Source organism: Pomacea canaliculata, linkage group LG13 (genome assembly GCF_003073045.1).
Source record: "Pomacea canaliculata isolate SZHN2017 linkage group LG13, ASM307304v1, whole genome shotgun sequence".
In the NCBI taxonomy this organism is placed as follows: domain Eukaryota; kingdom Metazoa; phylum Mollusca; class Gastropoda; order Architaenioglossa; family Ampullariidae; genus Pomacea; species Pomacea canaliculata.
The window spans coordinates 16,298,058-16,312,022 of record NC_037602.1 but is presented as its reverse complement, the minus strand read 5'-3'; the positions used below and the strand labels follow the sequence as shown (position 1 = coordinate 16,312,022).

The following is a 13,965-nucleotide window of genomic DNA, read 5'->3' as shown; positions in this document are numbered from 1 at the left end:
TTAAACATTAAATAAATTATCCTGTGATCACTCAAGAAAAAAACAAGAAAGCAAAACATTTTGTAAGCACCCATGTTGCTACAGTGGCTGACATACTGGCTGTATGAGCACACTTGTCAAGATCAATTTTATGTTGTTTAAGGGAGATAATGTTCTCTGTACAAACAGAATTTAATCTCAGAGCTTCTTCTGTCTTTACCAGAAACAAGCAGGCGGCAAGTTGTCTGTCTTAACATCAACTCAGCACTGCTGTGACTGCACTCTCTCTGAATCATGTTAGGACAGATACCTTGTTATATATTGAATGATAGGATTGTGACTATATCATTTATTTTTTATGAGTTAGACTTTTCACTGCATGATTTACACGTTAGAATTGTGACTCCGTAGAATATGATTCATTTGCTTGCTCTTTGATTTATGTTGAGACCAGCAAATACAGTTTTTCTTGTATTTAATTCCTGTATGTAAAACTTTTTTTTTGATGACTTCCTAAGTCATACACCATAACTTCATCTTTGAATGAAACTTTTAGTGGTAATTTAATTTCATTGCATGTTCTCATTGAGATTAATTCTAATTAGTCTTTTATTTTGACTCCTTTTACATTATTATTTTGAGAAATCGATTAAAAAGAATTTAATTTATTCTATTATGTGTAACTACCCATTTTGTAAATATTCATCCATCCTGCATGTAAAACATGAGGCTGTAAAATAACCTGAACTGAAGAGATTTTTGTTCTTCCCCATTTTTTCAAATGATTGACCTTTCATTTTCTGACGTACCTGTTCTGGAGGGGTTGAGAGCAGCCATTGCAATGTATAGTTCAGTAATGTTTGTTGATCTTTGTGAAATAACAGTTTTTAATTAAGAAAAAACTGAAGAATATAGGTAGGAGGATTTCCTACTACTACTACATGCACATTAATTGCTTATTGTTGTGGGATAGAAAGGCATGCATAGATAATGATGCGTGATCTGCATTTTTCTTAACAGTGACATCATTTTTTTGTTTGTATTTTTTTACTTTTAATTATAACTTCGTTGATTTTTGGGGTTTTTTTTTTTTTTGGGGGGGGGGGCATTCTTTATTAGTTCAATGAGTATAATGCAGATTCTGGTACTAAATAGTTGGATGTCGCTAGCAACGGCAGACATAGCTAATATAAATCTGCTGATAATATCTTGAAGTTTATTTTTGGTTAAGTATGCTGTTAACTGTCGGAAGCCTCCAATTTTTCTTATCTGAAATGGCATTAAATAATAACAACTACTTCGCTTACTTTTTACGATATGCAAGGGAGGCAATCGCATAGGAAGCACTCAAAGGAATGGTTATCGTTCTTTGACCACGAGTACATTTAACAGTGAATTCCTGTGATGTTCCGTCGCAACTTCAGCTGCGCACATTAGTCTAAATAAAATTATAACCTTTTAGTATTGCCATCACTACTGTTGCCTGCCATACGTGTGCTGTTAGGAAAGCGGCTTTCCTTTTCCCAGCGAGTTTGGGCGACTGTACATAAGGTTAACTATTGGCTATGAACTTGCGAAACCCATACAGCGCAGGGACTTTGAATGTGCATGTTATCACCATGGCATCAATTCTTATCACTGATTTTTTTTAGGCATATTTAAAAATTGCTTCCTTGTTTAGTTTTTAGTGTTCTGTATATCTTTTCGTGTTTTCTTTTAATGAATTAAATAAATCGAGAAGTGTACATATATTGTTGCATAAGTTAGCAATTGGCTTTAGGGTTAGGTTAGAGTTGTGGGTTAGGGATAGGATTGGGGTTAGGAGTTAAAGATTAAGTTCAGGGTTTTACAACGTAAAGAAGAAATAAAAATTAGTATTTACATGCATGGCCCAACTCTGTGGGGAAAGAGATGGATAGAAAGAAATTGCGTGTGAGCTTTTGTTTCAGTAATGTGAATATGCATGAGGTGAAATATCAGCCACTGGCAACATTTTGTCGAAAGTCGTTGACATAAATACAGCTGCAAAGGAGGTGTTAAGATAGTCGCCGTGACATAATGACTTCTTCAAGCAAACTGATAATGAAGTCGGAGAGATTAGGGCGTTAGTCTCGAATATACTGCTTACCATGCAGGAATGCTTATTCATGTACCTGTACGCTTAAATATTTATGTGAATATTTTTGTTTTGTTTTACAGAACAGGGATAACTCTTAAGTCATGTCAAGTACCAGTCCCCTGAACCTGCGGGTGTTGAACTGAAATCTGGCTTCGTCCTGTTGCGCAGCGAGAAAATACCAACGCCAGGAGGATCTCCAGGGAGGCCTCGACTGCGCCCACGCCTGCACTGGTCCTGTTGTTTACGTGGTTGAAGGCGAAGAAGAGTCAGGCCTTCAAATACGTGGAGATGTATCTGTCGCGCGGGTTTGACGTACTGCATATCACCAGCGCTGTCGGGCAATTCCTGTGGCCGCCGCTGTCGCAGAAGTTAGCCCGTGAGTTTATCGAGGTTCTGAAGGGTCATTGTCGGCACTACGAGGACCTCCTCGTGCACGGCATGTCCATTGGCGCATACAACTACACCACGTGCCTAATGCTGGCCGACGAGGACCCCGATCGCGAAGGAAGTCTTCCTGAACCGAGTCCGCGCATGTGTCCTTGACAGCTTGACCCTCGGGACGCTGGACAACATGATGCAGGGCATCGTCGTAGGGGTCACCAAGAGAGCGCCGCTGCAGCACCTCATGAAAGGTACCATGAGAACGTACCTATGCGCCACCAGGCGTCAGACGGTCGACTTTTACCTCAAAGGCGTCGAGTTTTTCCGAAGTCGCCCCGCAAAAGTGCCTACACTTGTCTTTGCTAGCCAAGACGACCCCATGTGTGATTACGCTCACTTAAAATCTTTAGAGACACACTGGAAGGGCAAAGTAAAAATCCCAGTAACCTTTCAAGTATGGGAAAAGTCAACACATTGTGGACATTTACGACTCCACCACGACGAATATGTACGGACATTAGATGATTTTTTAAAGTCCCTGAAAATGATTTCCGTTCAAGAAAAGGTCGTTTCTAATGACACTATGTTAAAATCAAAGTTGTGACAGTCCGTACTACTACTACTACTACTACTACTACAACAACAACAACAACAACAACAACAACAGTGCTGTTTGAAACTAGTCGAATTAAGCAGTGATGATACGGCTGCTAAACCATACTGAATGAATGCCGTTCGAACAAACGATGTCAGAATATGTGTGTGTCAGTCTTCTCAAAATCCATGCATTGGTTGAGTGAGTTCCCGAGTCAAGGCATTTTATTAGTGATAGTGATTCAATGACAGTATTCATTGAAGCGAGGGACGCATTCAAACCGCAGTAAAGAAATGTTAAATTAGAAACAGCTTATCAAGTGACAGCATCGCTTTCCTTCATCATAATATACTTTATCATCTTCTGCCGTGTTGGTGCCAGTTCGAAACACCATTTATCACCTAGTTAGACAATTTTCAGAGTACCACGATACAACAGAGCCATTTAAACGTGTTAGACATTCCCTAAACAGAGACATAACCTTGTTTTCTCGCCTTGATTTTCTTTTTGCTTGCGGGATGAATTGTAATCTAATTTTTGTTGGAAGAAATATATTCACTTTTCATGACACGGGTAAGCAAGTTTTTTGGTTGCAGTATTAGATCGTGGATGACAGGCTGTGATAATTTTGTCGACGAAGCTGATAGTTCAAAACTAGACCAGTATCAGTTAAAAATACATAAAAATAAGATATATATTCTGACGCACATCTAACTGTTGCTTTAAAAAAATCTGACGGGAAAGGTATTGAGGTAAAGTTTTATTGTTTCTAAAATAAATTTTACAGATTACAATTAAGAAGATTTTTAAATATTTGTTTTTTACATATCGACTTCTAACAGAGAAAGAGGCAGTCGGGTGGACAAACGGTGTGGTTGGGGGAATGAAAAACAAATGGGTGGTGGAGAAGAGGACACGTGGTAGCTTTTACAATGATCTTCGTTTCCGGAACCAGTCTCCGATGTGGTCAGAAATTCGTATACTATTGCGGACATACTGACCTTGCATAGTGCGCATAATTGGGGTCGTAGACCTTCACACAAATCGAGCGACTCAGGCAAAGGAGTTCAAGAGAAAGCGAGACAATTCGTACTGTTCGCTCCTCATTGCTCATCTTGGAGTACGGCTGAGGGGAACCTTGAGGACGAAGACGATTCTCCGTTCACATGTGAGAATCGATGGCGTCCAGAAAACACCTCCCTCTCCCCAGCTTCTTCCTTTCACTGATGTCCGCGTTTTCTAAAGTGTAAACTGACTTTCTAGCGGAGGTTTATTGGTTTATCGCAACTGTCTGGGTCACATTATTGGTAAATGGCTGTGTCGGAACATCACAGGCACTGTAAATCCTTCCCTGAAGAATCCTGCTCTATAAAGCTGCAAACAAAATGTGTATCCCAGAATCCTTATCGCGTTTCTATAGGCTGCTTAGTGTTTCAGTTTCATGTCATCGATTCTCTCTGTCCGCAGTTTAAAAGCTGCTGGGAATAATAACACGGATGGAAACTGCAATATCAGTGATATGTATTTCAGAGTCAATCTGATTCATTACATGCATCGAAAATGAATTGCAAATGCACGTTTTGTATTATTCTGCACTACACAATAACCTGAATCGAAAATAAAATTAGTTTGATTGCACTCTCAGTACTAGTAGTCTTTACAAAGCAAGGGATTATTATTTTTATTTATTTATTTTTTTTGGTGAGATTTCTGCCTCTACCAAGAGAAATCCTTACACACAATAAATGCCATCGATTCTCTCTTTCACTCACTCTGTGTTGCATCTGTGTGAGCGCGTGCTTGCGTGCCAGAGAATAGCCAGCAAGCAGCAAGGAGATAAGTTGTGCTTAGAGTGTAATGAAAGCTGTAGACGCAATAGAAAGACCAGAATGTGGATGTGGACAAAACGCTAAAAATTCTTCTAGCACCAGCCTTCGCCGTATAGGGTTCCTCTGGACAACCGCTTGTGGTGAGAGATTTCTTTAGAAAAAGCCCACAGACGCTCCCGTTGGATCGAAACTAATTCGCTTAAATTTTGCGACCGCAGCATCGGTGTCTGCGATTCCAGCTGTTGCCCTCTTTAAAACGTCTTCCCCGGGGTTAAAGGCGGCTGTGCGAAGTGTGTGGCAAGAAATCGACAATCGTCCGTCTGATGCTAATGTTAAAGTATATCCTTTATCTGTGCCTTGACTTTATTTATGTATTTATCAATGAGTGAAGTGTATTCATAGTCCATGGATTTATTTATTTGTTATGCAAATAAACGTGAAACGTGCAAATAAACATCAATGTGAAATATATTTACTATGTATCCACATCACATTTTAATTTGGTTATTAATAAATTTTATTAATGATACTCCTGTTTCTTTTCGTTCTGTGATTTCTTCCTTAGTTCCACCACCTCAGCCAGTTCACACACCATACGTCTTCAGATTGTGAGTGTGCGTGCACGATGCGTTTTGAGTTTGCGTTCGCGTGTCAGGGAAGTATTCATCGATTATGCAAATATCAGGGAGCAAAGTATATTCATTCAGTGTTTCGATTTACTTATCACTTTCCTGATGTTGGGGTGGGTGGGTTTAGCTCTTGCAGCCAGCATGTGTGACTATGTCAAAATCGGCAATAATGCTTTACGTGACATGTTATTTTCTCCACAACTGAATTACGGGCTGTGAGCTTGTAGCATATAGTCTGCTGATTCTTTCTGTATATAAGCTGCTTTGATGAGATTGTTCTACAATGGAAGGTCGTTAGCAAAAATATTTGCCCACGCCCCAGGTATTGACCTGCGTGCACTTTTCGAAAGCTCTCTCTCTTTCTTTCCCCTCTCCCTCTCTCTCTCTCTCACACTAACATACAGACATAAACACGTATGCTTTACCGCACGCGCGTGCTCACACACACACACACACACAAATATTCGAATCCTGACATAGAAACATGTTTCACACACACACACACACACAAACGCACAGACGCGCGTCCCCGACATTTATGTCCGAGTGATTTTTCAGTCTCGTCTCTTTCTTTCACACACACACACACACAGATTGACAAATATCTTCACTCATACAACACGTAGAAATGAGAGAATATACAGACCCACAATAATCTCCACAGACACACAAAATAAGGTTTACCGGGCTCTGCGATGCCACCCACCAAGAGGTGACTCCGTGTTTATTGCCATTTTCATCTGGATTAGCCGTCTGAACACTACTCATACCAGGACGAGGTTCACACCCTGCGCGTGCGCTGTGATCCTGGGTCGCCGCGAGATGGCGTGAGAGCAAGTGGAGGGCGACATCCAGCACTAACTACAACGGCGACCAGCGGGCCAGGAGATGAGAGAAATATACATAATCACATCTGGAAAATAGAGTTGTGTTTCTTACAGCTTTCTGCTCCAGAAATAATATTCTCTGTATGGAGAATTTATATCGTCATCATCGTCGTTGTCGTCGTCGTCGTCATCACCACTATTTCGTTTCGTAGGAGGAGAAAACGAGGAAGAAGATTTTAATATTAAGCATTATTATATATCGATATTGCAGTTTCTCCGTCACCATCAGCATCTCAGGGTCTGCTTTTTCTCCTAATTTTTAAAGTTGTTTTATTCTGTAAAATACAATTTTTATCATGGTTTTGCAGTCCTGTCCATTGTGGGCGCCCCTGTGGCGCAATGGTTAACTCCTGTCACCAATACAGTGAGAGTTGACTGTTCTGGGTTCAGATCTCGTCTCAGGCACGCTTTTCTTCTCTGCAAGTGACACCTGTTTACAAAGCCGGCTGCTTTGCCTTGATATACGGACAACTTTCCTCTAGTTGTTGGTTCGGAGTAAAAACACCATCATCATCAAAACCTGTCCATTGTGACCTCTATGGTACAAAATTTCTGTCACCATGGAAGAGTTTACACAATGAATGTGGACATACACACGACGTCTCTTCAATGACCCTTTTAAACTTACTGTCTAGAGAGCTAGAATGAACATCCGAAAAAACAAGAAATTAGGGAAACGTAAGAGATCAGATCCACAATAAAATAGACACAAAGACAGCCCAGAAAAAAACAACACTTGAAGCTCGAGACCAAAAGAGTAAAAGGTTGCTATAAAACTAGTCGAAAAAGAAGTGGAAAAACAATTTGCCTGGTTGAAGGCAGAGGCACATCCCACGCTGAGCATCAGCTGCAAACCTCTAACCGCTTTTCACCTTTTTAATGATGACTTATGCCGAGGCGGGCTCATGACAAAATAAATAAACAAATAAACTGTCACGAGGCGTCCCTTTTCTCCTTTCGCATTGCAAGCTCATTGACGAGTGCTGTGGAGGTAAAGAACCGGTCATCGTGAGGTGGGGTGGAGCCTTTGGAAGGCAAAACAAAGATTTAGAGGTCTTCAATTTGTGAAAGGGACTCCACTCTCCTTGCTTCCAGTAAAAACTAATGCCCTCCACCTCACCTCAAAAATGAAACAAATCTGGGTGGGGTGATGAAGGTAAAAACGAACCTTCCTCCTAAAGCAGAAAAAGTAGGACCGTGAAAAGAAAAGAATAATCAGCTCTTTGCTCTGATTGATGGAGATCGGCTTATAGACTCTCGACAGTTGCTGGCGGTCAGCAGGTTCAAGTGATTTGGCTTAACCCACCTACCGACCCTCCACCACCCAAAAAATAAAATAAATATTTCCCAAGGGTGAGCTTGTGTGTTCCGAATATAAATCTCCTTGACGACAGTCACGATGACTTCAGACACAGATGTTGGCCAACTATTTTCTCGATGCTAGTCTCGCCGAGGAGAGATTTATAAACTCGACCACCCACCTCTCCCTCTTTCTTTCTCTCTCACACATTCTCTCTCTGAAAGTAAGGTAGAAGAAAGCAGATTTACACGCACAAATGAATGCATAGACAACCTTTCATTTCAAAACTTTCATTTGCCTCCACGATGCCAGTGACGAAATTATTTAAAGATTTAGTGGGTGAGCACTTTTTTAAACTCCTGAGAAAGCTCAGAAACAAAATTGTTTTCCAAAAATCTGCATGAACACGGCGCTTACAGAAACCAAATATGAAAGGTCTGTTGAACATGCAATTAATGTATATTGTTTGAGATTTATTCTTACTCCAAAAAATTAAGATGAGATTATCAGTAATATTTTTGTCTTATACGTAATAGTATATTCTCAAACTCAGAACATGGACAAGAGGTGAAATGAAATTAACCTACTTTAAATTCAGTCTTCCTTTAATCTCATACCTTGTTTTGTTTTCTTTTTCCAAGTCATCTCCCTTTATTTCTCTTTTTTTCTGTCTTTTTATTTCTTGTTTTACTTTAATGAACCTCTTGGCATTTCATTTTTAAGGTTATTCAATTCCTAGTTCTGTCTCAGCCTCTTAATCCCTGTCATCAACGTGCAATCTCGTGAAATCTCGTCTTGTGAAATCCGCTGGAGCGTATTTACCTCACGGTCTTGCCACCAGAAGAGTTGCCAGTGAAGGCCCGCTACTCTGCGCGTGCTGCGCTATTATCCCGCGCGCGTGTGTGTGTGTGCGCGCGACCTGTGCAGTCCGCAGCTGTCACTTAATTTGCGAGGCGCGTTTATAACGCCGAGGTCCATGGCCAGGGTACCAAGACCCGAGACTGCAGCTGAAGTTTGTCCGAAAAGTAGGTACCCGGGGGTTACATACCCGGAGTTTACATACGTCACTGCTTGCTCACCTGCCGCCCTCTCATGACACTTCAAATTTCAAGGTAAGACAGGTGGGGTATGTGGAATAATGAGGAGCTGAGTATGCAATCTGATAGAAAAAAAACTGTATTAATCTCGAAAATTACCTAGGTTGTCTAGAAAATATATAAAAGAATTTTTCTTGTGAAAAAACATCAGAAAGGAGGAGGAAGGAACAGGACTGTAGAACGAGAGAGTGAGAAGCGAGCTAGGGAGAGAAAGAAATGTAGCCGCGCTATATCTACTCTTTTTCTAAATGACCCGTTGCTACTTTCATTTAAAAAAAAAAGAAAATAAAAAATAAAATTTGATTTTTAAACTCTACGTGAACTTCTAGAAACGATTTCAAGTGGTGTGCTGACGAAAGCAGCAATATTTTCCTTCTTTCAGTCATTGTGGTTATCATGCTGGACACTTTATATGAAACGTAGTAATTTTTACAAAACTATTGGTCAGGATTTAAACTTTGAAGACGTTACATTTCTAGCGCCATTTTTAGACGAGTACGTCGACCTACGTGACCTAATGATGTGTTTCCGTTTCCCAAATGTAAAGTCATAGCATTAGATTATTTGTAGAGGGTTTTGCTTATTCAGGGTGTTCTACTTGTTTAAAATGATATTTAGTAATTCACTGAGTGCTTCCATTAGGAAATTCCCATATGACATTATCGGTTCTATTTACTTAAAAAATGGTTTCGTGCGCCTGAAGAGCAAATTTGAAAAATGAAACGAAGGCAGCAAGATCAAACGAAATGTAGACTGAAAAATAGAAGCCTGTATGATGGAAACTTAAAAAAAATCAGCGTAATATAAATATCAAGTTATGTGAGCAAAAATATTCCCATCTCTCTTCTTCTATCTCCTTTTGTCCCTCTTCCGCTCTGTGTGTGTGTGTGAAATGGAATGAGAGAAAAAAAAAACAAAACAAAAAGCATGCATTTTCTTGCGTGCATATGTGTTCTGGGATATATGTGTGGTCACATGTAGACCTCCTGCACTAATTACTTGATTAACTTTGAAATCGATCTTTAGTCGGCAAGTGAACTCTGCTCACCGCGCAGTCACGTCGTTACTAAACATTCAGTCTGTTGTATCCTCGCCACACTTGTTTGTCCTATCGACCCTCTGCAAACCTCCCAAGAAACTCTTTTATCCATACAGCTTCTGTCCTTCCATCCCCGAAGGCCACCCTGCAGTTTATTCTTTCGCGCAGGACTCGGTGACAAAGACATCAGTGTGTACTTTGTCTACAGACTCTTTGGCCACCAGTCTCTTCTGATCCCAGCGCCGCAAAACATGAGCCTATGTTGTTAAGACTGGTCCTTAGAAGAGACTGATAGTTCTTATGTACTTGAGAGTAATTGTGGGAAAAAAGAATTTGTTGAATTAAACCAAGATGTTCTTTACATCGCTTAACGTTTTACCTAGAATGTAGTGGTTCTTTTACTGTTCTTTGGCCTCATCCTCCCCATCTCTTTTTGTTTGTTTGTTCATTAATTTGTTTTTAGCTTTGAAATCATCCAGAAATTCTTTGAATATATTTTTTGCTGAAGTGCGTGAAATCAATACTGTTTTCTTAATTTTTTTCTTTATTTTATTACTTTATTTGTCCTAATGTTTTCTTTCTTGTTTTATCCCCTCCTCTCTCTCCTCTCTGACTTCTCTGTTCCTGTGTATGTGTGTGTGTGGAAGGATTTATTTCTTACCTTCCACCAAAACAAAAGGCTCAAAGAAATGACAAAGCGAGGGTTTGTAAAGATCTCAGCTTCGCATGTTTCCAGGGGCAGCTGGAAATCGACTGAGAGGCTTCTGGGAAAGGAGAGCCGTGATGCTTGGTCCAGCTCTCTACAGTCGGTCAGAAATGGCCCGTCTGTGTTCTTAGCTTTCTAATCTGTTGACAGTCCACGAAGGTGCCTGCAGTGATTTAGGCCGTAATATTGACAACATATCGCTTCAAAAGGCGCAGTGCTCCTGATTGTAACTGATGCTTGCAGACCCAACAGACCTTGGACCGGATGACTTGCATCGATGTCATACATTCTGTTTTCTGTCTCTATGGCAACGCTGGGTTCCCCCTGCTCCAGCCCACCCTTTTTCTTCATCGTCATTGTCAATCATCCATCATCAATCATCAATCAATCAATCATAAATCATCATCATTATCACCATCATCAATCATCATCATCATCATCCATCCATCAATTCATCGTCCATCATCCATCATTATTCCATCACAGAACTCAGTCTTGCAGACACTGTATTGAATGAGAGGCAATTCTCGAAAATTGTCTCTTTTTTATCATCTGCCCTAGAAGAAGAAACTTAGAGAGATATAAATTATTTTGTACAAGTCTTACAATGATAAACACAAAAAATGGAAAGAACTTCATTCTTAGAACAAGATTCAGACAATTTTATTGTACAACATGATGTGCACAATATTGCTAATATGAAGGGAAAAGAGCATTTGAATTATCTTCACTTCGGTATAACATTTACCTCTGAGTGGAAATGGCAATCACAAACCTTATTCCTAATTTCCCTTTTTGTTTATTGCCATACGTTCACGACCATCGTTTCACATTTGATTGCATTTAGCAAATAATTTTTGCTGCTTGCCCTGAAGAGATATTCAAATAAATGAATCAATAATTAGCCTGAAATTAAAGACCTTGCATTAATTATCAAAAACACAGCGAGCAGGAGGTTTGTGATGTGATTTCTAAGCGGCTAGTGAAGTTATTTCATTCAACCAAAGCACATCCTACGGAGAAATAAACATTGCTATGTGTGCAGGACTGAATAACATGGAAGGAAAAATATTCGAATAAATAAATCTTAATTGAAAATTTTTAAAGTTTTGTGGAAATACATTTCCTGGAAATAGCTGAAACACATGAAAAGCATGTAAGAAAGTATCGGAAACATAGACAAAGCAATCAGTTTCTAGTCACTTCAATGCTACAGCAAATTAAATTTTTTTCATCCATGTGTAACAGTTGGGGGCGATATCATAATTACCTTCGGAAGTGTCATTATGTGAAACGACTGTTCATTGTGGTTTGGCTCCAAAGCAACACTGACCAAACCGATGGGAGGCTGACGTTGATATCTCACATTGCACTTTGAACTCTGACCCTCTCACAAAGCACATTTCATGTGAAGTACGCGGCGAAATGAGCCAAAAAATAAAATAAAAATAAAAAAATAAATCGATCAAATAGCATTTTCGCCCGAGACACAGCAGAACTCGGTCTTTCGACCAGCTCGGGATGTGGGCAACATTGCCATTCACATTGACAGAGTTGAATTGAGATCGATGCCCGTGAACAAACTGATACTAGACTGGTACCCAGCGTTGTCCGGGTAGCTTGTCCTGATAACTGTTGTAACTGTGAATTTGTTGTAATCTTTCGAAACTTAATGAAAAGAGGCATGCCTGGCCTCCATGTAGCGAAACAGTGAAGGACTTGCTGCACTTTTGGTGTCCCTTTCCTATCTTGTTGTGATGGACAGCTCACTTGGGACAACGGAAGGAGAAGGAAGAGCATGACCTGTTGAATTAAGGAATAATGCAGACATGTGCGTAGGAGATGCTCTTCTCCTGAAAGTGCAGAACAGATCCAGCGTCAAGAGAGGAAGAAGGAAGGAGAGGGATAACAAGAAAAGAAAACTTCTAGTGAAGGGAGAGACACGAATTGCTGTGGTGCATGTTCCCAGTCGACTTGCTCGCTAACTTGCTCCCTTCCTTCGCTCCCTGTCTCAATCTCCCATAGGGTACCCGCTCAAATTGCGTTGTCAAACTTTGCACTGGCCACCAGAGTTATGTCGCAATTTTCTCTGTGTAGTGCACTCTTTTCATTTCGATCCACTCCTAACATCTTAGAAAGGGGAGAAAATGAATAATCAAGGTAAACACGCTCATGAACATTTTATACTTGTCAAACATCACCTACAATCTTCCCACAGACCACGGTGAGGTTCAAACAAACGACGCAGATTTTCATCGGATTCACACAGAATCACACACTTGATCACCTTGTTGACATTCGCTGCCGAAATTTTCAGTTGTCATGGATGTTTGACCTTCCTACGGCAGTCAGCTAAATAAGTAACATCGGGAAGATGATCTGATGCCACTGGTAGATGTTCTGTTCCACCTTGCGGTGATTTCTGACATCCAAGAGGGAAAACGGAAACGAGTGTGAAATGGAGATAACTGGTTGCCTTGGAAAATGTCTCGACTGTCAACCAGTTTTAGGAAGTGTGTTGTCCAGAAAGAAGTCCACCAGACCCAAAACGAGATCCAAACGTTTGCGACCCTTGTAAGTATTGACGATAAATGTTTACTGACCCGCACCAAGACAATGTCGAAGTGTTCAAGAAAGGAAATGAACCGGTCTGGTAGCCACCCCAGCGCATGCGCAGACATGCAAGGCTGAAAAGGTGGAAATGCTGTCAACCTGTCGGCAAGTATTTTTCAGGGTACGTTGGCCGATGGGTGTCGCTGATAGGGGCAAGACACGACGATGCGAAGATTAATGGGTTAGGAGAAGGGTAGGACAAGACCCGGACTCTCTAACCCCGATGTCAGCGAAAGGGCAACGAGTTTCGTGGTTTCAATTCACAGCAGCCAAAGAGATGGACAAGGAGAGGAAGACATGGAAGAAAGATGAGAGCGATTACGACTATGGTTACGGAAGCATCGGTGCTTGTGATGAAATCAATGATGATGATGGTGTCCACTAGTATGGCAACAACGATAAAATAAAAGAATGCCTTCGTAATTTGACAAAACTGAATATAAGGATGGAACGCAAAATTTTAAAAAATTGAGACTTTTTAAGAAGCACCCGAGTAGTGCCTCTGTGCATCTGTTTCAATCTTACGAGTAGTGCCTATTTGTCAATTAAGGAGACACACTCAGGGTCTAATGGTGTGTGGAAAAAGACAGGTTGTTTTGAACAAGATGAAAAGGACACTCCTTGAATTACAGTGCTGCCACGTTCGGGTGAAACAGACTCCACAAAAATACCATTGAGGACAAAACCTGAAGGCAGAGGAGACATATCAATCTTCTCTTTTTCTGGTCTTTTTCAAGCTTCATTCTTTGTTTCTTTATTTGACTTTTTTCTATTTTAATGTGCCTTTCTTT

The 13,965-nt window shown here is 40.5% G+C and overlaps 1 protein-coding gene across 1 annotated transcript; it reads left to right on the top strand.

The window, feature by feature from the left end:
* Positions 1–2,236: 2,236 nt before the first annotated feature.
* LOC112554485 lies at positions 2,237–5,923 on the top strand (the record flags this gene model as incomplete). Its single annotated transcript, XM_025222265.1, is given in 2 exon segments — positions 2,237–2,614; positions 2,616–5,923. Coding segments are annotated over 2 exon segments (846 nt in total), but the record flags the coding sequence as incomplete, so codon positions are not given.
* Between the last annotated feature and the right edge of the window lie 8,042 nt (positions 5,924–13,965).